The sequence below is a fragment of the Rhineura floridana genome, chromosome 3, assembly GCF_030035675.1.
Source record: "Rhineura floridana isolate rRhiFlo1 chromosome 3, rRhiFlo1.hap2, whole genome shotgun sequence".
In the NCBI taxonomy this organism is placed as follows: Eukaryota; Metazoa; Chordata; class Lepidosauria; order Squamata; family Rhineuridae; genus Rhineura; species Rhineura floridana.
The window spans coordinates 44,876,231-44,901,999 of record NC_084482.1 but is presented as its reverse complement, the minus strand read 5'-3'; the positions used below and the strand labels follow the sequence as shown (position 1 = coordinate 44,901,999).

The 25,769-nt window shown below is 43.7% G+C and overlaps 1 protein-coding gene across 2 annotated transcripts in view; it reads left to right on the top strand.

Moving 5' to 3' along the window:
• Nucleotides 1-23,575: 23,575 nt before the first annotated feature.
• Nucleotides 23,576-25,769, top strand: part of FAM20A (FAM20A golgi associated secretory pathway pseudokinase) — an 89,286-nt gene continuing 87,092 nt past the window's right edge. Inside the window, exon 1 of one of the 2 annotated variants that reach the window (XM_061615626.1) lies at nucleotides 23,576-24,733. In XM_061615626.1, the coding sequence (XP_061471610.1) occupies nucleotides 24,375-24,733 (359 nt within the window). In that variant the 5' untranslated portion in view covers nucleotides 23,576-24,374. The remainder of the gene's footprint in view (nucleotides 24,734-25,769) is intronic. The other variant, XM_061615625.1, reaches the window with a different exon arrangement.

The following is a 25,769-nucleotide window of genomic DNA, read 5'->3' as shown; positions in this document are numbered from 1 at the left end:
TGTTGTAATGTTTGCATTTTGGTATAAATAATAACAATTTAAAAAGAAAGAAAAATATAGGAGAGAAGGGAATAGGAACAGCTTTCACTCGCACCATTGAGCTTCCTCCCTCTCCTCCCTCTGTACCCTTCCAACCCAAATCTGCTCTGGGGGTTCCCCCAACCCTCCAGAGCAATGCAGGGGGAGGAAAGGGAGGCGGAGTTGGATAGACGAGTGGAACTTGTTCCACTCACACAATGACTTAGCTAGATTTAGGGAGGGGGAACAAATTTGGATTGGTTAGGGTTTTAAAGCAAAACCACCTAATCTGCCCTTTCAAAACAGTATGAGAACCAAAACCCAGCTATCCTTCAAAATTTGCGCTACTCTGAATTTTGTGATACAGTTCTTCAACCAACTAATGTGTACAAAAATGTGTAGAAAAGTGTGCACAAAATATATATTTGTGAAAATAACATAAAATGCATTGTATTGGGGGAAATAGCTTGCAAAAATGTGTATGTCAGCAACTAGCATACACAAATGTGTATATTAAAAGTTGCACTAAAATACTAATAAATTTTCATGAGGATTTTTACACACACACAAATTGCAGGTGGAGAACTGAATTTAAGACTGGAAAAATGAGAAACTGATCAAAACTAAAATTTGTCCATCCCTAGTGGATTCAAATTTGAGATTTGTCCATCCCTAGTGGATTCAACCCTGAGTCACTAAGCAGCTTCCCAGCATCTCACTTTAAGTGTCCAAAGGAATGGTCTCATGTGAGCCATTGATTTCCCTAGAAAATGCTTGGGGGGGGGAACCCCACATCCTTCATGTGCTTTGTGGGGGTAAGTGGTAGATGGCGAGGGCCTGATACATATCAGTCTGGTTTTTGACCTCTCCTTAGCCACAGGAGGAATAATCTGTACAGAAAAAACATTAGGGGCAGGAGCATTCAAACCTCTGCTCAGCAAATAATTAATTTCTCTTTCTTCATCACTGAGTGGCAATGCTGCTTGGATTTGCTTTTGTCCTTCTTGGGATTTTGGGGATGCAACATTATTATGTTGGACTCATCTGTGTTTTTAAAAATAATATTCCAAATCACATCTTGTCTTTTTTTTTAAGCCATTGATAATAATCACCACTAAATTGGTCTCCAGAGAGATGCTTCCCCCCCCCCATATCCTTGCCAGAACAGTTGATAGCCTACAGTATTTAACCTTGCTGGGGCATGTTTGTTTAACCTGTTGTATATTACATTGTCTGTGACCCTTTCTAGACTTTGGTTGGTCATTAACAGCATGGCTTTTAACCCACTTCAGCCCATGTTGCTTTGATCATCAAACTACATTTCCTTGGAATCCTTCAGGTGGCTGTTCCCAACATAGTCTGCAGCTGTGGCAATGCCAAAATATTTGGCCTTCCATTTCCTCCCAAAACAATTCATTTCCCTTTGTTTGTTTTTCCTGTTCTTTATGGTATGTCAGCATCTCTTATACCTCTTCATTGTGGAGTCATAGCTCAAAAACTAGAGTACCACAGACATCTCTATAGTAAACATCTAAATCGGCTTAAATCCAGCTAGGGTCATTCCCTAGCTGCCAGTGCTGGTCCAAGACATGTTGCCACCTGAAGAAGAGCTCAAATAGCACCTCCTCTGCCTGAAGGGGAACCCAAAAGCCATACACACAATTAGGACTGGTGCCAGGCATGCCTGGGCCCTTGGGTACCAGCCTGCCCCGGGCCCTTGGTACCATAGCCCAACCCCTCCATACAGGTGGTGCAAGGCTAATAAACCTGCCTGTGCATCCCACCTACCTCTATCACCTGTGAATGACATGTATGCTGCATGTGCATGCCAGGCATCAATGAAGATGGTGAGGGGGATCAGCCCCTTAAGGAAGCCTCTTCTACCATCTCGGTTGATGTCAGGCCTGCGCTCGCAGTATGCACATCATTCACAGGGATAGGAGAGGTAGGTGAGGCATGCATGCAGGTTTATTGAAGCCTGCAGTGACTATATGGTGGTGTGCATGGGAGCTCCCTCTCTGTGATCCGTGGCAGGGTCGGGAATCAATGCTGCCGTGGATTGTAGAATGGGAATGCTCCCCTCCTACCCTAAGGAGGTGCCCTTTAGGAGACCCTCAGGGCCGGAAGGGCCCTCGGCCAGGGCCCAACCTGGTCACCCCCTGGCACCAACCCTGCGCACAATCACTATGAAAGTGATGGGGAACCTCCAGGCCACGGGCCTAATTAGGCCCACCAGCCCTCAATATTTGGCTCACCAGGCTGTTTCAGCCAAGACACACCCACATGTGGTTAAGGCCAACACTTAAAAAATCTTGTGGTGTCATTCAAGCAGCCATTCCTGCCTTCATTTATTCCCCACCCGCACCCTCTAATGGTGCGTGATAAAGCAAGCCACTTCACCTTGCTGCCTGGCAGAGCCAGCCTTACTAGCTGTAGTTTGAATTTACATGCACAAATAGATGTGTGTGCCTGGGATTTCGGGGGGGACAAGATTCTCAGCAAGAGAATTGTTGGCTATGGTCAACATTGATTGGGGGGGGGAATAAGCGGTGAATTGAAAGAACATTTGCTGCAATTGCTTGTCTATAACAACTATAACAATCTATAGAGTAGGCTGTACTACTTCATGTTGCAGGTGGAGGAGGCCATTTCCGAATGCTCCCTTCTCTACAAGTAAAAAATAGCAGATCTGGGGAGGAGGGGGATGTTCTACTCCTTGCTCTGCTAGTTGTTTTGTTTTATTTTTTACTTCGGCAGACTATACAAAGAAACTTCCACAGATTTCCTCCACCTGTAATCTGAAGTAGTACAGTCTATTAAGGTGGCCATGTGACCTACTTTACAGAGGACAGTCCTCTGTTTGAAGGAGTCTCTATCAGTGGTAGAGCATCTGCTTTGCATACAGAAGGTCCCTGGTTCAATCCCCAGCATCTCCTGGTAGGGCTGAGGAAAGCTCCTGCCTGAAATCTTGAAGAGTCACTACCAGTCAGTGTAGATAATACTGAGCGAGAAGGACCAATGGTATGACTCTGTAAAGGGCTTCCTATGTTCCTGTGGCATGCTCTTTTTGGTTTAGCCCAGAGAACTGTGTCTTACTCCCATGAAGAACAACATCTTCAGCATATTAAAATTAACTCTTATTTTGTGAGTCCAATGAAAAGGCACTTCAGGGCATACTGACATAAATAATTGCCCTGAAACAACCTCATAGAAATCAGTGTTCCAAAATTACATGGCAATTGATCTGAAGCTGCAAAGAAGTCTTCCAAAAAATCTCTTTTTTTAATTCAACAGAGCCTGTACTCTTGCAATCCATGGGGCTGGTGTTTATCTGATATGCTCAAAGCACATCCAATTTGGATGATTTTCTCTGCTAAGCATTCTGCAAGCAGCCAACACCTTACGACTGCCCAATGTTATCAACTCTGGACATGGGACTAGTCCAACGGGAGATTGTCAGGAGTTATGCACATGCACAGTTTTTGTGCAATGCACGTTTCTTCAAACAAATACGTCTTGGGCTCATATTTTCCCATATCCATTTTGAGAACCATGACTTGATAGTAATCATGACTTGACTGACCACATCAGGATTCAGAAGCTATGTGGCTTCCAGGAAATATGATCATGATTCCTTGGCAATTTAATAGAGCAAAGAATATCAGGGTAGGTAGGTAGGTAGATAATCCTGATTTCTGCTATTGCATGTATGAAAGGGGTGGGTATGGAATGCATCACAGTAATGATTTCTGAAGGGAGGAGAAAACAAGCTCTCTTCTTAGCCTTCCTGGAACATTATTTTGTTCTTTAATTGTGGGAGCTACAGCTCAGACCCACAAAGAGGGTCTACAGCTGCAGCAGACTCATGAGGAAGGAGCTTTGGCTTCCTCCAGCCTCCCGAGCTGGCAGATCCCTTCTCAGTTTCTGTTATAGGGGTTTAAGTTGTCTTGATATGAGTGATGAACGGTACATAAATATGGGGGGCTTTTTTTAAAAAAAAAGAATTCCATTCACATACATTCTTTAATACACTGTCAAGTTTGCACATTCAAGGTTCTAGTTACAAAGTTTCTCAAACCTGGCAGTGCGGATTGACAAATTTTACTATGTTCCCAGCACTGCCTTACAACCCAAGATTGCATAAATATGCATGCCACCAAATCGGTCTCTTTTATGTGATGTTGTTCTATTTTGGGGTTTGCAACAGTCCCAGATCATGTGACTCATTCTGAAATGAAAGTCGTGGGATGTAAGCTCTCTGTCTGAAAAACAAATTGACCACTCTTCTGTTTTTTCCATAGACAGTGTTTTGGTGGGCTATATTTAACTTATACCATGAGGTTCATATTAGTGCATAGGCCTGGAATTGTGAAATTAAAAGCTGCTCTTGGTATTGCAAATGTTGTTGCTGAAGTAGAATCATAGAATCATAGAATACTAGAGTTGGAAGGGGCCTATAAGGCCATCAAGTCCAACCCCCTGCTCAATGCAGGAATCCAAATCAAAGCATTCCCGACAGATGGCTGTCCAGCTGCCTCTTGAATGCCTCCAGTGTCAGAGAGCCCACTACCTCTGTAAGTAATTGATTCCATTGTCATATGGCTCTAACAGGAAGTTTTTCTTGCTGTTCAGTCAAAATCTGGCTTCCTGCAACTTGAGCCCATTATTCTGTGTCCTGCACTCTGAGACGATCGAGAAGAGATTCTGGCCCTCCTCCACGTGACAACCTTTCATGTACAGCCTAATATAGCATTTGCCTTTTTTGCAGCCACATCGCACAGTTGGCTCATATTCAGCTTGTGATCAACACCAATTCCAAGATCCTTCTCACATGTCGTACTGCTGAGCCAAATATCCCCCATCTTATAACTGTGCATTTGGCTTCTTTTTCCTAAGTGTAGAACTTTGCATTTCTCCCTGTTGAATTTCATTCTGTTGTTTTCAACCCAATCCTCCAGCCTATCAAGGTCCCTTTGAATTTTCTTTCTGTCTTCCGTGGTATTAGCTGTGCCCCCCAATTCTGTATCATCTGCAAATTTGATAAGCATGCTCTGTACCTCCTCATCCAAGTCGTTAATAAAAATGTTAAAGAGCACTGGGCCCAGGACCGAGGCCTGTGGTACCCCACTCATTACTTCCACCCAGTTTGAGAAGGAACCATTGATAAGCACTCTTTGAGTACAATTCTGGAGCCAACTGTGGATCCATCTGATAGTTGTTTCATCCAGCCCACATTTAGCTAGCTTGCTAATCAGAATATCAAGGAGCATTTTGTCAAAAGCTTTGCTGAAATTGAGACATATTATGTCCACAGCATTCCCACAGTCTACAATGGAGGATACCCGATCAAAAAAAGAGATAAGATTAGTTTGGCAGGATTTGTTCTTCATAAATCCATGTTGGCTCCTAGTAATCACTGCATTGCTTTCAAGGTGCTTGCAGATTGACTGCTTTATAATCTGCTCCAGAATTTTTCCAAGGATTGATGTTAGGCTGACTGGTCTGTAGTTCCCCGGTTCCTCCTTCTTGCCCTTTTTGAAGATAGGGACAACATTAGCTCTCCTCCAGTCATCCGGCACTTCACCAGTCCTCCATGATTTCACAAAGATAATAGACAGCGGTTCTGAGAGTTCTTCAGCCAGTTCCTTCAATACTCTAGGATGCCCTGGAGATTTGAACTTCTTCAAAGTGATTAGGTATTCCTTGACCATTTGTCTATCAATCTCAAGCTCCAATCCTGCCCCTTCTACTTCATGTTTCCCGGGAGGGTCATAGACCCTTTCTTGGGAGAAGACTGAGCCAAAGTAGGAATTGAGCACTTCTGCCTTTTCTTTGTCATCTGTTATCATTTTGCCATCCTCATTGAGTAGCTGTGCCAACGTTTCTTTTCTCTGTCTTTTACTATGGGCATACCTGAAGAAGCTTTTTTGTTGCTTTTAGCATCCCTCACTAACCTCAGCTCATTCTCAGCTTAGCCTTCCTGACACCATCCCTGCAATTCCGTGATATCTGTCTGTACTCTTCCTTTGTGGCCTGGCCTTCTTTCCACTTCCTGTATGTCTCCTTTTTTGTTTTTAGGTCATCTCTAAGCTTTTTGTGAAACCACATCAGCTCCTTCTGCTGTTTTCCCCCTTTTTTCTTGTTGGAATTGCTTGCCATTGTGCTTTTAGAATTTCCTTTTTTAGAAACTCCTACCCATCTTGGACTCCTTTTCTCATTAGAGTGGCTTGCCATGGAACCGTACTTACAATTGTTCTGAGTTTATTAAAATCAGCTTTCCTGAAGTCCAGGGTGCGTGTATGGCTACTCTCAGTTTTTGCTTCTGTTAAAATCAAGAATTCAAGTATGGTGTGGTCACTTTCCCCCAGAGTTCCCGTAACTGCCACTTCATCCACCAAATCATCTTTATTGGTTAGAATCAAGTCCAGGATAGCTGATCTTCTGGTTGCTTCCTTCACTTTCTGTAGGAGACAGTTATCTCCAACACAAGTCAGAAATTTCTTGGAGGGGCCATGTTTGGCAGAATTTGTCTCCCAACAGATATTGGGATAATTGAAGTCCCCCATTACTACTACATCATAACTCCTCAAAACATTGGCAATTTGCTTTTCAAAAGTTACATTCTTGTCTTCTCCTTGATAGGGTGATCGGTAGTAGACTCCAAGCACCACATTCCTTTTATTACTTGCCCCATTAATTTTAATTCAGATACTCTCGGTGGAGCTACCAAGCTCATCTTCCTGTATTTCTGTGCAGGGAGATATATTTTTAACATATAGCATGACTCCACCTCCCTTTTTATTCCTTCTGATCTTTTTGAAGAAGCTATATCCGTCAATTGCTGTATTCCAGTCATGGGAGCCATCCCACCAAGTTTCAGTTATAGCTATCAAGTCGTAATTACCCTCCTGTATTAAGAGTTCAATTACGTCCTACTTGTTTCCCATGCTCTGTGCATTAGTATACAGACATCGATGACCATGTGATTTATGGCTTGGCTTCCTTACTACATTTTTCTGAGGATGGTCACTGGTCCCTATTACAGCCGATCTCCCTGTTACTGTGCACAAGCCTTCATCAGTTGTTACCACCAAGTTTACATCTCCCTCCCCTTTAGGATTCAGTTTAAACCCCTCCTGATGAACTTCTCCATGCTGTGGCCAAACACATGCTTCCCAGTCCTTGTGAGATGCCACCCATCACTTGCCAGCAATCCATCTTCCAGGAAGCATAGCCCGTGGTCTCAGAATCCAAATCTCTCACATCGGCATCACCTTCGTAGCCATTCATTCACACGGAGTATTTTTCTCTCCCTTTCTACTCCTGTTCTAAGTACCGGAAGGATGGATGAAAAAACTATCTGGGCCCCAAAGTCCTCGAGTTTCCTTCCCAGAGCTTCGTAGTCTGATGTGATTTCTTCATAGCTCCTTTTGGCAGTGTCATTTGTTCCCACATGGATGAGGAGAAAGGGATACCTGTCGGTGGGCTTGATGAGTGATGGCAACCTTTCCGTCACATCTCTAATCCGTCCTCCTGGTAGACAGCATACCTGGCGAGTCCACAGATCTTCTCGGCATACTTGGGTTTCGATCCCTCACAGTAGGGAGTCTCCCACTACTAGTACTCTTCTCTTCTTGTTGCGGGGCATGGTTTCATTGCCCCTGCTTGATTGAGCTTCAGCCTCTTGCTCATTGTCGCACGGGGTCTCCTGTAATTCTTCCACCACAAGCTGCCCTCCAGTCTCATCCTCGAGTGGTGTAATGCAGTTCCATACTTCCAGTTGTGAATGGTGTCATCTAGCTCTTCTGCTCCTGTCACCTTTTCCCACGGAGTTTCCTCCACTTCGTTATTCCTCTCCAAAGCAGTCTCCTCTTCTGCTACCACATGTTGTTGCCCTTCCACCTCCACTTCTCTTTGCTGCTGTTGTTCCAGCGTTCTGTCTAAGAACTCATCTTCTCGTATAGTCCTCAGTGTGGTCACCCACCGTTCCAGGCCTCTCACTTTTTCTTCCAACAGTGCCACAAGCTTGCACTTGTTGCACGTGTACGCCATGTTGTTCTCAGGCAAGAAAACAAACATGGCACACACCTTGCAGGTCACAACCACTGGAGAATGCTTCCCGTTCATACTCTCTTCCTCCTTTTGTTTCTTGCTGACTACTTGTTTTGGAGTGGCCTGTGCTTTGTCCTGTCCTACTTCAGGATAAACTTGAGAGTCCCACTGGTATGTGGTGTGCTGTATAAGGAGAATTAGTATTTTATTTTATTAGTGACCTCCCCTTGACCTCCCATCAAACTGTCAAACTCCTGTTTGCTCTCCCTGTTTGCTCGCTCTGTTCGCTTGCTCTCTGAAAGCTGGCTTGCTTGTATCTCCTCTCCTGTGGACCAGCTGAGACAGCTCCCTCTGCTCTGCTCAGTTAGGAGTCAGGAAACAGAATGGAATACAGAAAGTAATATAGGATAGTACAACCTGTTTAGTTCTCTGAAGTTGCCCTAGAGAGAAAACCAACTCAGACAATTGGGTGATGGGGTTACCTGATGATGTCCCATTAGTATAATCCCTATGAGGAGCTAATTTGTGGGTGGGCTTAAACATGTAAATCAGCTGTACTCAATATGGGATGCTCAGAATGGGGCTTTCCTAAACAGCAGCAACATTGTGCAGAGCACTCATAAAACTAGCAGTGGCCTGCCCTTGTGAGCAGCAGAACTTAGCAGAACCTCATAGAAGAGGCTTCTCATGGATCTCCACAGGGTTTCCCAGCAACATATTGATTCAATTCCTATGAATACAATAAATTTTCATGCAGTCCTGATTCCCAGTGACTAAAGCCCAAACCAAGGGGCGTGAGAGATGTACCAAGCAAGTGCTAGGACAGACACACCTTCAGTAATCTCTCTCTCTCCCTCCCGCAGTTTAGTAGGCGCAACGCCAGCCACTCCATGTGGGTATGGGAACATGGAGGAAGATGACATTGCCACTACCAATGCTATCTGGTTGTTGCTATTAATATTTGGCATAATACAACCAGCTAATTGGCTGTTGAACTGCATGGCATTGACTCAGAGAGATCAAAGAGCTCATCCTAAATCCCCAAGGAATAGTAGTTGCCCTTTTTAAAAGAAATGACGAGGGAGGACAGCTCCTTTTGATCCTTATTAACCAAGTTGTAAATAAACATGCAACTTGTGATCTGTTCTAATAGGAACAAATGGGTTAAAAGTGACTAGCCTTTCCCTCTAGTTAATTTTTCTTGTAACCTAATCATGATCACAACTGGTAACTATGGGTTGCTTTTTCTCTGAATTCGGCTTTGTCCACAATTGAGCATTTCCACAGAGAAACTTTCAGAGGAATGCTTACTCTAAGCATCTGGTTTTATGAATAAAAGGGATCCTGTTGGCATTGTCTTGAGGTCATGACAAACTGGCACTGCATCGTAAACAGATACTTTGTCCCTGTCTCACCCCTTCCTTCCTCCACATTGCCTGAATAGATCACCCAGAGGGTTTGGGAGCTCAATTTGAAGGGGAGGTCTTAAGCAGATATCGCTTCCAAACTCCTTAATTATTTAGGTTTTCTGTACTGAAAACAGTCTCCCACACCAGAAGGTATCATCAGTAAGAACAAAAGTTAAGATTTTTTAAAAACATAAGTCAGGATGTGTGTTACTTTCATAGATCTGCTGAGGATTTTGAATGCTTGTTCAGATGACATGAAAGACAAGAGGAAAAACATGTAAAAGGTTTGCAGCAACTGATCCTGCGAGTACCCAAATCTGCTTTTTAAAAAAATCTCCTGAGAAGCTGGGGACTGAACCAAAACAGTACTGGCAATGCTCAGAAAATAGGGCCCTTCATGAATGAGCGTTCTTATGTACAAAATTTGCAGTTTCCCCAGTTATAATCAGGGATCTTGTTAGGGATTTGCTGAGAAGCAAGTCTCATCTGGGGGATACAATCAATATATAAAATATTTGAATGCATTTCACAAATCTGTCGTTTGAAATGGGGTGGGGTAGGGAACCGATCAGGATCAGGACTGCACCAATAATGGGATAGAAAGGGTTTTTAACCCTTTCTCCTCTGCCACAGTTTCAGTAACCTCCCCCCCCAAAAAAAAGCTTCTGTAATTAAGCCTAGGCAGGAAGCTTCCATTGGTTTTAATTTTATAACACCATTTCAGTTATTTTAAGTTATTTTTTTAATTTAAATGGTAAAGTGCAGTGGTAAATAAAGACCCTAGTCTCCCTGCTAGTGGAAACTAATACCACTATTGTGGCTAATGGCATCAACCTTGAGAACTTTGTTTTAATTCTGGAATAGTTCCAGTACACATTTCCTGTTTGGTTTATTCTTTCTTTCTTTGCATCAAACTAGCTCAAGCAATGCTGGGCCCATTGCATTATTAAGCCTAGTTCTCTCTCCAAAATGATGTCTACAGCAAAATGTATCACACCAACCAGACTCCAGCTGTTCTGCCACAAGCTACAAACTCTTTCTAATGAAGCTAACCTTCAAAGGGAAACAAAACCATCAGGACATCAACATGGCTGTTTATAAACAGCAACCACTGTCCCTTTTCCAAGGAAGCTCAATGGCCTGCCCCTGCCCACTATAAGCTTAAATCAACCTGCTCCTTAATCAAGAAGGGCATTCTTGGCGATACCCATCAAAAGGCTCAAGAGCCTGCTGCCAAAAGAATATTGATCATAGTAGTGCCTGTCAGTCATCCTTTACTGCTGAAATGACTCAGAACCTTGCTAATTCGTATCAACACCACACTGTGTGTTTATAATTGTGATTAAAGTAGTCCCTAGCTGTCAGAAAAGATTTGAAGAGAGATGTTGGCCTTGGATGAAACAAAGCCGCGGCATAAGGCAACAGGACATTTGTTTTCACATAATACTTTGTTGCAATTTCAATGAACCGTAATTAGTTAAAATTGCCCATTATAGTCTCTTCTGTTCATCTGGAACCAAATCAGACCAAGAGCATCCCATAAAAGGGAGGCAAGTGCAGGATATCCAGATGCAAGGTGGCGCAAAGATACTGTGCCTTTACGAGTTGTGCAGAAGAGGGGCTTGTGGCAGGCACAGCTTTCCTTACCCCTGCATGGCAAAATCACCTCCCTGACATTGATTTTAGGAGCCATGTCCATCTTTGCATCTAGTCACTGCATGTGTGAGCAGAAGTGACTTTTTCACTGCCGGAGGTACAGTAGAGTGATTCCTAATCCTGCACACCATATGCTACAGAAATAGCCAAGGCTGCTATTTATCACTAGAGGGCCAAACAGAGACGAGGACTTGCAGGGGGTGGGCTCAGTTCATAGGGTTAAGCCATTAGTCTGTGATGCTTTACTAACCACAGTTTCGCAAAAGTAACAGCGCAATTTTGACTAACTTTAAAGACTCTGACTCATGAGGCCATCACGGTATAGAAGAAATAAATCATATAGTAATTAGGCCAATAACTGTTCCTGTTTTGTACACTAAGGAAAACAAATCCTTTGTTACATTTTCTCAGCACAGCAGTGCAAAAATGACTTGTAGCAGTGAATGTACAGTGCATTTTTGTGCAGACTAAGAAGTACATCCCATTGTGTTCAGTGGGGTTCATTCTCTAGTGAATGTATTTAAGACTACAGCCTTAGATGCAGCTGGACATCAAGAAGACTAAAGTAACGACAACAGAAGATTTATGTAACTTTAAAGTTGATAATGAGGACATTGAACTTGTCAAGGATTATCAATACCTCAGCACAGTCATTAACTAAAATGGAGACAATAGTCAAGAAATCAGAAGAAGGCTAGTACTGGGGGGGCAGCTATGAGAGAACTAGAAAAGGTCCTCAAATGCAAAGATGTATCACTGAACACTAAAGTCAGAATCATTCAGACCATGGTATTTCCGATCTCTATGTATGGGTGTGAAAGTTGGACAGTGAAAAAAGCGGATATGAGAAACATCCACTCATTTGAAATGTGGTGTTGGAGGAGAGCTTTGCGCATACCACGGACTGTGAAAAAGACAAATAATTGGGTGTTAGAACAAATTAAACCAGAACTATCACTAGAAGCTAAAATGATGAAACTGAGGTTATCATACTTTGGACACATCATGAGAAGACATAATTCATTAGAAAAGATAATAATGCTGGGAAAAACAGAAGGGAGTAGAAAAAGAGGAAGGCCAAACAAGAGATGGACTGATTCCATAAAGGAAGCCACAGACCTGAACTTACAAGATCTGAACAGGGTGGTTCAGGATGGCTCTTGGAGGTGGCTGATTCATAGGGTTGCCATAAGTCATAGTCGACTTGGAGGCACATAACGACAACAACAAGGCATCCTTTGTATTGCACATTCACGCTGATTTGTGCTCATGATGCTATCAGGCAATCCCGCTTTCAATACTCTTTGACTGCAAAGGTTTTGGGCTGGTCACACTGCTTCATTTCCAGTCAGTGCATATCCTGTAACTTTCTGCTGAAATCCCAACTACAAAATGTCCAGGCATTTGTTTGTTTTAGAAGCGTGTTTGTTGCACAAGAGCCCCAAATCCATTAAAATGGTGCAAACTGATTTGCCTGTTTTGCAACTGAATCCTACCGACAGATTAGCAACAGCTGGAAGCAGCCATGATTTCTCCCAGACGAGGAAAATTTCCACTGCTGAATATCTCAGTAAAAGTAAGCTAGAAGCTTCATGCAAGGGGGGGGGGAATTATCCACAATTTAATCCAGAGGAGCGGGTGGCACATCTGTACTAAATCTGATTTCTTCCTCGGTTGCCAAGCACCCTGGTTATAGATGCAGTTGGTTTTTCTTCTAACGTCACATCTGGAGCCTGAGCCAGAGGTTTTGTTTCCTGAATTCTAATTACATATTCTTGAAAGGTCACCCAGAAGGAAGGATGGCAGAGGAGTCTTAATGTAATGCCAGAGATGAATTAGAGCACCGTGAAACCTGTAAGGTTGTCTCTCCAGTCCTAGCCCAAAGAGGGGAGTTCTTCAAGGGCGCAGATGTTCAGCCAGACTCTCCGAAGGCATGTTGGTAATATGAAGGGAGAGGTAGGAAATATTATGACAGTGTATTAAACTTTGGCTGCACACTCATCTGAATGAGAAAGCAACAAAAGGAGCAGCCAAAGACTCTGCATCCCAGACTCAGAAAAACAGTTTAGCACTTTAAAAACATTCAGCTGCATCTCAGAAATGCCTGGGGAAAAGGCTGCTGTTTCACAGTCCAGTTGAAAACGAGGGTTGTCACAAAGGTGTCTGGAGTGTCTGGAGAATGTCAATAGTTTCCAGGATGAGAAACAAATTACTATCAAAATATCAGTCTCAACAGTTCCGTGGATCGGGATACTAGCAGGACAGTCACTATTACCAGGCTGTCTTAATGCGCTGCTGTTGTCATAATTAAACCATGACAGTGCTAGCGTCAGCACCCAGAACCCTTGGACACCTGCCAAGGCCCAGTGCCAAAACCCCACCAATGCCATGAGGACCTCTTTTTTAAAAATAAATAAATAAATAATCAACCCCTGGACCACTATTTTAATTTCCCACAATGTCCTGGAGCAAAGTGACATCAGAGGTTTGTGAGATAATAAAATGGCAGCTGCCCAGTGCTGCCCAAAGCACTGCTGACAGATAAGCCACCTAGGGCTCACCACCAGAGAGTGGAGGGGCTACCACACAGCACTTCACTCAAGCTGGCTCGGCATGTTGGACAAGGTCTGATTCCTCAGCAACAATTGTTAAGGATCTCTTTGCACAAACTGAAGCCATTTCAGCTATTCCGCACAAGAGGCACTTGCTCTTTCCATACTAAACTCACAGGGCATAGCAATATGTTCTGTGAAGTAGTAGATGTGCAGAGATGGACACATTTTTGTCAGTCCACAGATTTCTAGCTCTCCTAGTAGACAAACAAAGGCTTGGCATAAAAGTATGTCTGTCGGGATCCTGTGAGAACACAGACTGCTTTCTGCATTTTGGTGGCATCCAGTGTTAGTTATACTCAGACAAGACCCACTGCAATCAATAGAACTAAATACCTTGTCCATTGGTTTAAATATTTATTTATTATTTACTTACTTATTAAATTTATACCCCGCCTTATGGCCAAAAGGCCCTCAAATAGGTCTACTCTAAGTATGACTTAGTTGGATATTATCCTTTCAATGCAGAACCTCTCATTAAAAGATAACTATTGTTTGAGATATAGAAAATGTATAGATGATGGTCAGGGAAAGCCCATAGCTCAGTGGTAGAGCATCTGCCTCCATACAGAAGGCCCCAGGTTCAATCCCCAGCATTTTCCAGCAGGGCTCAGAGAGATTACGGCCTGAAACCCTGGAGAGCAGCTGCCAGTTAGTGTAGACAATGCTGAGCTAAATGGACCAATGGCCTGACTTGATATAAGGCATATTCCTATGTTCCCTAACAAAGCAACTATATTACAGTAAGAAATCAGAAAGTAACAGTTTGGCTGATCTTGGATAAACGTCTGGATTCACAAGCCCATTCTAACTAGAGCTGCACCAAATAGTCTTCTGTTTTGATATTTTCATTCAAAAGTAATGTTTTCAGGGGTGGAAGAAATGCCCTCCTTCTCCTCTCCCCCCCAAAAAACCCCTGCCTTGCTCACCTTGTTGACTGCCTATTCATTCCTCCAAATGACTGTTGCTTTCGAGCCATCAGCAGTTCATTTGGCATACATCAACATTTAAGTGAGCATAAAGGTCACCAATAGGCAAAGTAAAAATATTCAATAACTTCACAACCAAAAGAAGCCACAAAGCTGATGACATCAGATGTTCAAGCGCTTTAAGTGTGGGTTTCACTGACAAATATTCAGGGGTTAACAACAACAGAGGGTCTATTTGAGGAACAATGACAACAAATTCTTAGTAATCTTAATTCTGGGGTGAATGCAATTAGAACTACCTTCCACCCTTCTCCTGTTCCCAATTGTTAACTGACAGATTTCCCAGCATGAACCCAACTGTCATTCCTTGGTCCCTTCAACTCCCCTCCCACTTACCTTGACCCCTCCCCTCCAAACACCGATCCCAAACATGTTTAATTGAACTCCCAAATGTTTTCTTTTGAACCTTTAAATTGTATGTATGCCTGTGGGTGGACATATCTGTACAAGTCTTTAGCCAAACAATGGCTTCACTTCTTCCAGAGCCCATCTGGATCAGGACTGCGGTTATTATTCTTGTTATTATTAATTAGTGACTTTTAAAAAAATGAAACTCAAAGTGAATTACAAACATTAATTCTGTTGAGGGGCAAAGGGTTAAATCTTCCTTTTCACAGTCCTGATCTAAATTGAGCCCCCCTATGCTGGCTTTTTGTGAAAGAAAAATCTTACACTCAAGCTACCTGATTAACGTAATATGCAGCTTGACATGTAGTTTGCATTATTGGCAAGGCATCTAGAGGTGCCAATTATTTTTGTCAAGGTTCAATTTATACAATCAGCAGAATTAAATAATAAAGCTGTACCAGATAGCAGGTGCCAGGTATTGCTTTTTAAAAGCTTCCTTCAGCAAGGGGAATGGGGAGAGAGCTCTTTGCATCCGGAAATTTGTATGTTAGGGAGAAAATTAGGCTCAGCCCTTCTCCTGACATGTTTACTTTCATAAGATAGCACTCAAACATACAATCCACAGTACAGTCTGAAGAGAGCTGTGACACTTGATGCGGAAAGTGGCCTTTCTAAAACCTTGTGACCTCTGGCTCAGATTCTGCCTTGGTTCTGCTCTTATCCATGAAAACGCCAGGCACGTAGTCAAGATCAGAGGCTCAGCATGGCACCTAACAGTACATACTTACCTATACATGCTTCTCTGAATAAACATACATAGGATAGCCCTGTTAGATTGAGATGTATTTTTAATTGAGGCAAATCTTCCATTCATCTTTGGCATGTGGCCAGCTTTTTAAAAATGATGTACTAGCATCTCGAGCCTAAACGTATTAACAGTCTCATGACACAAGCATAGAATTATATTTTGCATGGTCCATCATAACCCCCCCCCATGTAGCAGGATTTAGGAATAGGTGAAAAATCACTGTTTATAATATAGTGAATTATTCAAGTGCTTCACATTACACATCTACGTATGCTTTTACCTAGTGCAGATTATAGGATATAATTTAGATTCCTTTCTCATTATTCAGAGACAAATGACATTGTTTGAATGTAATTTGCCCCCCACATAGTCTGCAAAACGTATCTTGTGGAATAATCAGAGTTTTAGGCTTGTTTTTCTTCAAACACACTAAAGATCCCTCCAGAACCTTGTGACATGATCACAGTGGATACCTTAGGAAATGTATAATTCAGTGTCATCTGTAGCGTTGGCATTAGCTCACTTTAGCCAGAGAAATGAATATAAATCGACACATGGAATGGGACTAGCTTTTCACCTTAACAGAAAAACTGTACTGATGAAAAAGTATTCTTAAAATTAGTTAGACTTTTGACACTAGACATTATAGGTGTGTTTGCAAAGGATGAATAAAAACCTTACACGTTTTATTAATTGAAACTGCCTACGCAAATGATGAGAAGCACAATTCAGTGGGAAGTTTTCCAGGGCAAGCCCCATTAAAATGCATGAGATTGGCCTAAGAGCAGCATCTTCTTGTGCAGCTCCAATTCATTTCAATGGGCATGCCACGGCCCAGGAGAAGTTTCCACCAAACTGCATTCAGTGCTCAGCGCCACCATACCATTAGGCAGAGTGAGGCAGATGCCTCAGGCGGCAGATGCTAAAGGGCAGAAGCAGTCCATCAACCATTCACCCCGATTCCCCTAAGCTAGCCTGATCTGCACCTCCTACACTACCCTACTGTACAGTAGAGGATGATGTTCCATCATTAGTGCCAGAATAAGATGCAAGTGCCAATCCCATCAGATTCTGAATGGTGTGGGAGGGAGAAGCTCTCTTGTCCTTTGCCTCAATGTCTTGGGCTGATCCTGAGGCTTCAAAGAGAAATTCTGGGGACAGGTTAAGGCGTTTCTTTCTGAATATAGCAGGAACCGAGATTTAAACTAGATTTCTCCCCCAATTAACATAGCCAAACTATGTTAGCACTGATGATTTACAAACAATAAAAGCACAAACCTAGCTATTGCCCCATACAGGTTTTTGTGTTTGTTTAGGGACAGTACTGAAAAGGTGGAACAACGGTCCCATACAGAGACTGGGAATGCAAGGATATCGGAGAGAATGACAATTTAATACAGGGCTAACCTCACCATTTGGGTGGAGGACATTTTTTTAAAAGTCTCTCATTTGCTTACAATGAGATAATAATCCCAATGCTGTGGTTTGCTGCCACTGACTCATTTTACTCGGATATCAAGATATTCTCCCAGTTATCCTATGATAGCTTGCTAAAACCTGTTGACTAATCCTTCTTTTTAAAAACATCTCGTTGTGACTGAATCCTAGGCAACTGCAACTAGTTTTCCATTGCAGAATTCATGAACAGGATGATAACAGAAAGGAGACCAGATCCTCTGGATGATATTCTTAGGACCCCAAAAGGGTGAGGTCCAATCATACAATGATTTAAACCTGGATTAATATTAAGATTGCAGCCCAATACATGTCTACTCAGAAGTAAACTCCACTGGGTTCAATGGGACTTACTCCCAGGTAAGTGTGGATTGGATTGCAGCCTAAGCCAAGGAAGAAAAGCTCTAGACTGTCTTCCTTACTGAGGTTTTACCAACACCATCCCATTTGCTTGCTTCTGGTCATTGATCCAGATTCCTTTAACATTCCTTGTTGCTCACAATAAAGTAGAGGGGGGGGGCAGCAGTAGCCACATTTCCAGTTTCTAGGTGAATGAAGTGTAGTGACTGAAAGCCATAATCAACAGAATCCAATGCATCCTCAGTTCCTGGACTTTACCACTTGACTACAGGGGGTGGACAATGTTTGAATGCTCCCAAACAAAATTCCCTGCATATTTCAAAGCAGGGAGAAAGCTAGGCTAGAACCTACGCCTTAACATGCACATGACAATTTTATACAGGAGAACGTGTAATTCCCCAGGCACAGGCAGCAGTATGAAATGGTACACTCCAGAACAATGCCCACTTGTGAGTCTGCTGATCATGTCAGCTCAGCTCTCAGAACCACTGGATACTCTTACCATTATTGTAGATTTAAATTATTGGGCCTCATCTTCTGTACAGTGAGAATGCCACAGGAAAAATACTGTTAATGGTACCCACTTAAAATACAAAGTATTAGAATGCCTACCAACGTGTATTCTTTTGCTGTCGTTTTGATTTTGTTGCTGCTTCGTCCTTGCCCAGGCTACAAAGAAGCCCTTTAAACCAGAGTATTCCTTTCAACATGATACATAATGCTTCATCTTAATATCCTACACTGTGCTGTGCTGGCACTCCAATGGTTAATCCAAGCCTCACTGAAAGTAAAAAAAGAGCTTCCTTTCATTTTACAACCCCACACCAGCCATCGCCTCAATCATTCTCCAGGCAGAGCTCCTGCCCATCAGTCATCTTACAGATTTCATTTGGTCTCAACAGAGGAGTGATGCCTGGTTTTCAGCATTAATAGCCAAAGCATTTGTAACCTAAATGAAAGCTCCCCACCTCTGCCTCTCCAGATTCCTACCGTAGACTTTTAGATTACAAATGACATCTGTGTATATACATGTCCTCGTCACAATCCCCCCCACCTAAGCCTGTACACATTATTTCAAGTCTCAATGGTATATTATACCATCTAGAGATTATTTTGTAGTGCAAGGTCTCCAGTGTCTAACCACAGTGAGACCATAGATCACTGTAGCTTGTTAAGAGTGCTATAGCTCTGGGGGTGCGGGGGTGGTGGTAAACTATAGTTCCCAGAATTCCTTGTGGGGAAAATGTGCTCCAAATATATGGCATATAAACAGTCAGATCATATTTCAACATTCCAGTTTAACTGGATACCCCAGTTCTTTCTCCTCTTGCATCATAGTTTAATTTCACCAACTACTTTGAGTAGTTATCTTCAATAACTAAAAATAGCTTTAACTACTGAACTACATTTTTGTAAAAATAATTGGAACTACTTTTGTGGCTACTTGGAAGTATAATGCTAGTTGAAAATGTAAACACTTCTTGATGCTGCTGTTAAAGGTTCAAACAAAACATTTTGTTGAGTTCAGGACTATAGACATTTACTTTACTTAAGTAAGTTGTGAAAATTGTTCATATGAGTTTCACCTTCCATGAAAAAAAAAACTTACTATACTTTTGGAAAGATCCCTGATTAACAGAGCAAATCCTAATCCCTGCCCTGATCACTGCTGCTGGCAGGGGTTAGGATTCAGCAGTGTCCCTTCACCAGGATCCACCAGTAGGAGGGCTCCACTGTCACAGAAGGTTCTGCTGAGCCCATCAAAAGCATAGCAGAGGACACCACTGGGAACACCACTGGCTGCAGCTAATGAAAGGCTCCAAAACATTATGTTTTGGGCAAGGGTGTAGTTGTCCAGGATTGCGGGGGGCTGTAGACCCCTTACTTTTTGGAGGGCAGGGTCCCTATGTACAAGCCAATCAGCATGAAAGGGGAGCATGTTAGCCAAGTGAGAAGAGTCTTCTCACTTGGCTAACAACATGCTTCCTTGTCCTTTCACACTGATTGGAGCCAGTCAGAGTCAAAGGAGTTGAGTCGGTAACTGAGAATATTCTTCTCAGTAGCTAACACAAACCTCCCCTTTCACGCTGGTTGGCTCCTAAGGTAAGTGAGAAGTGAGCTTCATGACAAAGTAACTTGGTCTCCAAAATCCTAGTCCCACACTCAGCTTCATTTCAGAATTCTTAATATCAAAACATTTCTGGCAACAGTTACCCGCCAGAGAGGCAGATGGTGGAGGGAGCCTAAACACACAGCAGTTTAATTCTGGTTCTATAATTCTGTAATTACAGAAGAGGAGCTCTGGGGTAGCAGAGCCCTAAGTTATGAACCCTAAACACACTTATGCAATCCTGTGCAATGTTTTCAATAGGGCTTGCTCTCTAAGGATGCAACTCTAAGAACGCTTACCTGGAAGTAAAACCCATGGAACACAGCAGGGGCTTAATTCAGAATAAACATTCATAGAATTGCACTAATCTAAATCCTATCACCTTCAGTGGGATTTACTCCTGAGCACATATCCTTAAGATTACTGTAAAATGCTTATTCCTTCCAGCACATGCCCAAAAGTAGTCAAAGCTAGGCTGTAAACAACAAACTCCATGCAGGCCTTCCCACTCATCTGACACCGCTGCTCCAGGCTGAACTGCTAAAATATTCCGAGTTCAGTGAAGCTCCTGAGAAATGCTATATGCTGAATGGAGGGTCCTCACACCTTTTGCTGGTAATTGCGGGCATGCCAGCATTCTAGTTAATGAGTGATTTGATATTTCTGTAGACATGTATTTATACAGAGTTTTCAGTATGATCATTAATAATGAGTTATTTAAATAATAAATAATGAGTTATTTAAATCTCATTAATAATGAGTTATTTAAATAATTCCCCCTAATGGATTAATGCAATTAATATTATCAGTATTTACACTTTGGTAGCTAGCTACCAGCAGAGTAATTTAACTACACAGTCTGAACTACTTTTCATAAATTGGATGTAATGAAACCCATCACTGTTTAATTCCCATTACAATCTTACTGATGTCTAACATGATATCTCTGACTCCCAATTTTCCCCAAGACTTCTTTTTCCAATGATGTACTGTTTCTTGATTGATTGTTTTGAAGTTTCATTAATATATCTCAACTGAAGAAATTGAAATAATGGTAATCTATTCCCATTATGCTCTAATGACATTTTGTTGTAGTTACCTGGTCATTTTTAAATAAAACCTTGCTATTTAATTACCGACAATCTAATGCATTTAGAGAGAAAAATAACCCCAAAGAGAATTCAAATTAAAATCTCTTTGGGGTGGACTCACAAAGCTGCAGAAGGAGATACAGAAGAGCTTCCTGTGGATGTAAATACATTCCAACTTTTTAAAATGCCCCAGAGAGTAGGATTATATCTAACATTTGCTAATTTACATATTTTAACTTCTGTAATTCATATTTTAATGAGATTTTGAAACATCTCTCTTCAAATTGCTTCCATCGATCATCCCCTTCAGAGACTCACTGTGACAAATGTGACTGACAAGAATGGCAATATGTTGAGATAGAAGGACCCCACCCACCTCTCTGGCAGTTCTCCCCCCCCCAAAAAAAATATGGCTCATTTTGTAGTTCTTGGATGCTTGTTTGCCCAAATAAAGGCTCTCACAAAATCATCCTAGCCTTATGGTTCTTTCAAATAAGCAAAGAATGAAAGGAGGTAAACCTTGGCAGAATATTAGCACATTTTGCCCAGGCCTTTGCTTGGGGGGGTGGCAGGTGGGGGGGTAGCAGCAGGTGGGGGTAGCAGCAGGTGGGGGGTGGCAGGTGGGGGGTGGCAGGTGGGGGGTGGCGGCAGGTGGGGGGTGGCGGCAGGTGGGGGGTGAGCTAAGACTCAGAGGTGATGTTATGATCTCTCACTGTTTATTAGCATTTCTGTTGATTTTTAGTTAATGTTTTATATTTTGCATGCCATGATTTTATTGTCATTTGTATGTAATCTCATCCTGGTGTCGTATGATGGAAGGTGAATAAGATGATGATGATGTTAAATTGCAGATATTTAACCTAGTCAAGAAATATTTTTTAATGACAGCCTTTCCAAGTCATCTTTAGCCTCTTTTTCCAGGGGCAAATAATTGATTGAACACAGAGCTCTCATATTTTTACAAACATCTTTTTGCTTGCACTTTAAATATAATCTCTCAATTCAGTCCTTTATCCTCCTCTATTCTGATCTAGATCCTGAAATCTCTCCGATTTCTTTTTCAACAAGATTTGTTTTACCACTCACTTCTCACCTTTAGTTTACTTTACCCTGGGTCAGGGAAGAGAAAAGGAGCAAATCTGCTTTGCCCATTGTAGTAACTTCTACCACATATAACTGTATTTAAGACAATGGAAATGGCTCAGAGAAGGGGAAGAGTGTGCAAAATAGTCTTCCTTGAGGAATGAAGAAAGGAAATAAACCGTAAAGAAGATGCCGAAGTGGCTTGGGCGTGTACTGCTTCTGCAGGAAAGAATCCAGAATCTGGAGCATGAATATAGGAAGTTCCCTTATACCAGGGCAGGCTATCTTGCCCAGTATAGTCTCCTTTGACTGGTGGTGGCTCTCCAGGGCCTCAAGCAAAGAGTGAGATATTGTCTGAGGAGGGCACCTTAAATTTCTGAGCGAGTGGTGTAGGCACTTCTCTGCCCCATCCCCTGAACTTATGCATTTAATAACGTGTATACCGCTTAACTGTCAAATCTCTAAGCAGTTTGTGTTGCACCTCCCCACCCTAAGAGAGAGAGGGAGAAAGCCCCTGCACATACTTCAACTTCACTCTCCAGAGGATCTGGGTAAAAGCCAGATCCAGAAGAGTTCATCTGAGCCCCTGGAAAAGCAAGCAGAGCTTAAAAGAGGAAGTGAGAAAGAGTGTCACTAATCCAACTTCCTTCTTCAGTTTTAGGTACTTTTCAAGGGCAGGAAATGTAACCACCCTCTCCACTTCATGATCAAGACAGCAGTGGGTGAGATGACTCAGAGGCTTTGTGGGTGCCAGGGAAAAACCTCAAGGGCACCACCCTGCCCACGGGCACCACATGGGCAACTCCTGTACTGGAGATTCTAGAAACTGGACCTGGATGCTTCTTCATGTTCTCTGGCACTGAGCTATAGTCCCTTCCCAAGTAAGTACTTAAGCTTATTATGTAGAACTTTTTAAACATGAGAGGACAGCATGCAAGGGAAAATAACCCTATTTCTCTAACCCTGTTTCACTACACGGCCAGTCAACCTTCAACAACCCTCCTTTGGTGTGTTTTATCCAGTTGCAGAACTGTCAGTGACTCAGTAATGGAAGACATCACTCTGGTGGCTCTGTCTTAATGTTTCTGAAGTTGTAAAGCAACTCAAAGTTGATTAACTGATTACATGTATCACCCACATTTCCTCCAAGACACTCGGTGTGGCATATATGGTCCCTTCTCTGATCACATTACCCTCACAACAACCCTGTGAAGAAAGTTAGACTGAGAGTTGGTGATTGATCCAAGGTCACCCAGTGAGCTTCAGGGTCAAGTGGGGATTTGAACTCTGGTCTCCCAGGCCCTAGTGAGTCTAACACTCTACCCACTACACCACATTGGCACACTAAGTAATCAGTAAAAGAAGAGTGTTGTCCATTCCATGCTAGTTGAAAGGGTTACAAATTATTGGGCAGAAGGTGATTACACTCATAAGGGTGATAAGTATGGAACTTGTAGAAATCTTTTGTATCATAAGGGCTAGAAGCTTGCTTGTCTTTGAAAAAGTGGTGTTTTGCATTACCTTGTGGTTTTCAAAAGTGCCTGTGAGGCAGTGGGTGAGGCAGAGAGAGGACTACACTTCTGTCAGTCATCAGCACTGTGATTTCTGGCTACCTCACAGAAATGTATTCGTATGTGGCTTTCTTTAGTACAACCCCAAAGGTGGATAAGCCTCTCTCCATAATCCCCGGACGCTGCTTCTGAAGGCTAGTCCTTTCTCTTTCATGGACTGTCCTGCCTCCGATGGAAGCTGTGCACACTTCCTCTCTCTGCCCAGAAACTGTCTCAGCCTTGCCCAGGACATTTCGGCAGCGCTTCGGGACTGGCGAAGAATGGATCTAGGCTGGAAAAGGCAGCCACTTGGGGACGGCGGGGAACCGGAGGTCCGGATCGGGATCTGCCGGCCTTTGCAGCAGCAGCTGCAGCCGCTGAGCTGAGAAGGGTAGTCGTGCCTGCTCCCGTCCTTGCTCCCCACCCGGAGGAGATCGGTCTTTCCAGAGCCTGCACTGCCTGCCTGCCTGCCTGCCTGCCTGGGAGGGCAGATCGGGAGCGGCGATTTGGCAAAGGTGCAGCGAGCCGACACGCCTCGCCTTGCCCCTCTTCCGAAGAGGAGGGAACCCGCCCTCGCCGCTCACCTGCTTCTGCGGCTGCAGCGGGGCAGAGGCCCTGCCTAGGCTCGCCCCGGCTCCAGAGTCTTTGCCTCCTCTCCCTTCCCCAGTGGCCACGATCCTAGTGGCCCCCCGTTCGCCTTTCTCCCCTGTTTCCAGTCTCCGGGAATTCCTCCGCCCACCCGGGCTTTCTTCACCAGCGTGCTTTCACCTCCCCGGGTCACAGCGATCCTCCGCCCCGAGCGAGGACCGTGGCCCCCGAGCGCCGGGCTGGCCATGCTGGGGCTCCGCCGCGACCGGCTGCTCATTCTGCTGCTGCTCGGGGCGCTGCTGAGCGCCGATCTCTACTTCCACCTCTGGCCCCAAGTGCGGCGGCGCCTGGCCCGGGCCGGAGCGGACAAGCCGCGCTGCTCCTGCCCCGCGGAAGCCCCAGCTGCCTTCCCCAGTCCCAAACCCTCGACGCGGCCGCCGGAGAGCGCGGACAAGGACGAGGGCAGCACCCAGGCCGCCGGCTCCAAGCTCCAGAGGCTCTTCGCGCACCCGCTCTACAGCGCCCCCGAGGGGCCCGCGGAGAAGCTGCTCAGCGGGCAGGAGGCGCTGCGCTACTACCGCCGGAAAGTGGCCCGCTGGAACAGGTGCGTCCTCCTGACTGGCGGGGGAGCGTCACACAGGGCTCTTCCCCCGCCCCAGAACGGGCGATCGCGCAGCCCCCATTCCTCCTGCCACTAGCATCACCTCTTCTCCTTCTTCTGGTGCCTGCAATTCCTAAACTCTCTCTCTCTCTCTCTCTCTCTCTGTATATGTGAATTTCTATCACAAGGACTAGAAACTTGCTCATCTTGTTCAAAAGTGGAATTTAATGGACCTTCAGTTTCTTTTAGCATGTGTGTGTGTGTGTGTGTGTGTGTGTGTGTGTGCGCGCGCGTGCGAGAGAGAGAGAGAGAGAGAGAGAGAGAGATTAAAATTGAATTTTATGAGTGTTTTATCACTTGGTTCTTAGCCAACTTTAAGAGTCTTTTTGGCTGACTAGTGGGGATATTTAGAATAAATAAACAATTTCTGGCTAGAAAGGAGTGGCCTTCTTTAGTGCAGCCAGCTCTGGTGATCCTCCTTACCCCTATGCTGTGTAAAGTTTCACCTGCAGGACATCTGTTGGCAACCCTGCTATCACACTAAAAGACAGTCAGAAGAAGAATGCTAAGTTTTGCCGTCCCCAGCAAGTTAATGTTGGGCTCATTGCAGAGCCCAGGACTCCCTGTCGTGACACCAGACCATTTTTGCATATCTTGCTCTTGGTGGGATTAGACCGGCTGCGATCCACTGCTACTTACCTGGGAGCAAGCCCCATAGAACATCATGGGATTTACTTTCTGAGCAGATAGGATTGTGCTGTGGTTCTCCCCAGTGAGGTGGGAGGTGGCCAGTAATATTTTAAGAAATATTACTGTGTAGCACTGAGGCTGTGTCTTTGGGTGTAAAATCTGTGTTCACCCAAAAGTCAAGACCTGCCTAAGGTATGCAAGGCTGAGTTCCTGAGGTTAAGAGGTCATTTGTCTGGATTGTGATGAGCTTTTCCATAAGTATGGCTGAAACTTGGGAATTGCGTCATCTCAAATCACCACTCAAGTGGATTGAAATCAGATAGCTCAGGGCCAAGACAGATGCTGGCCC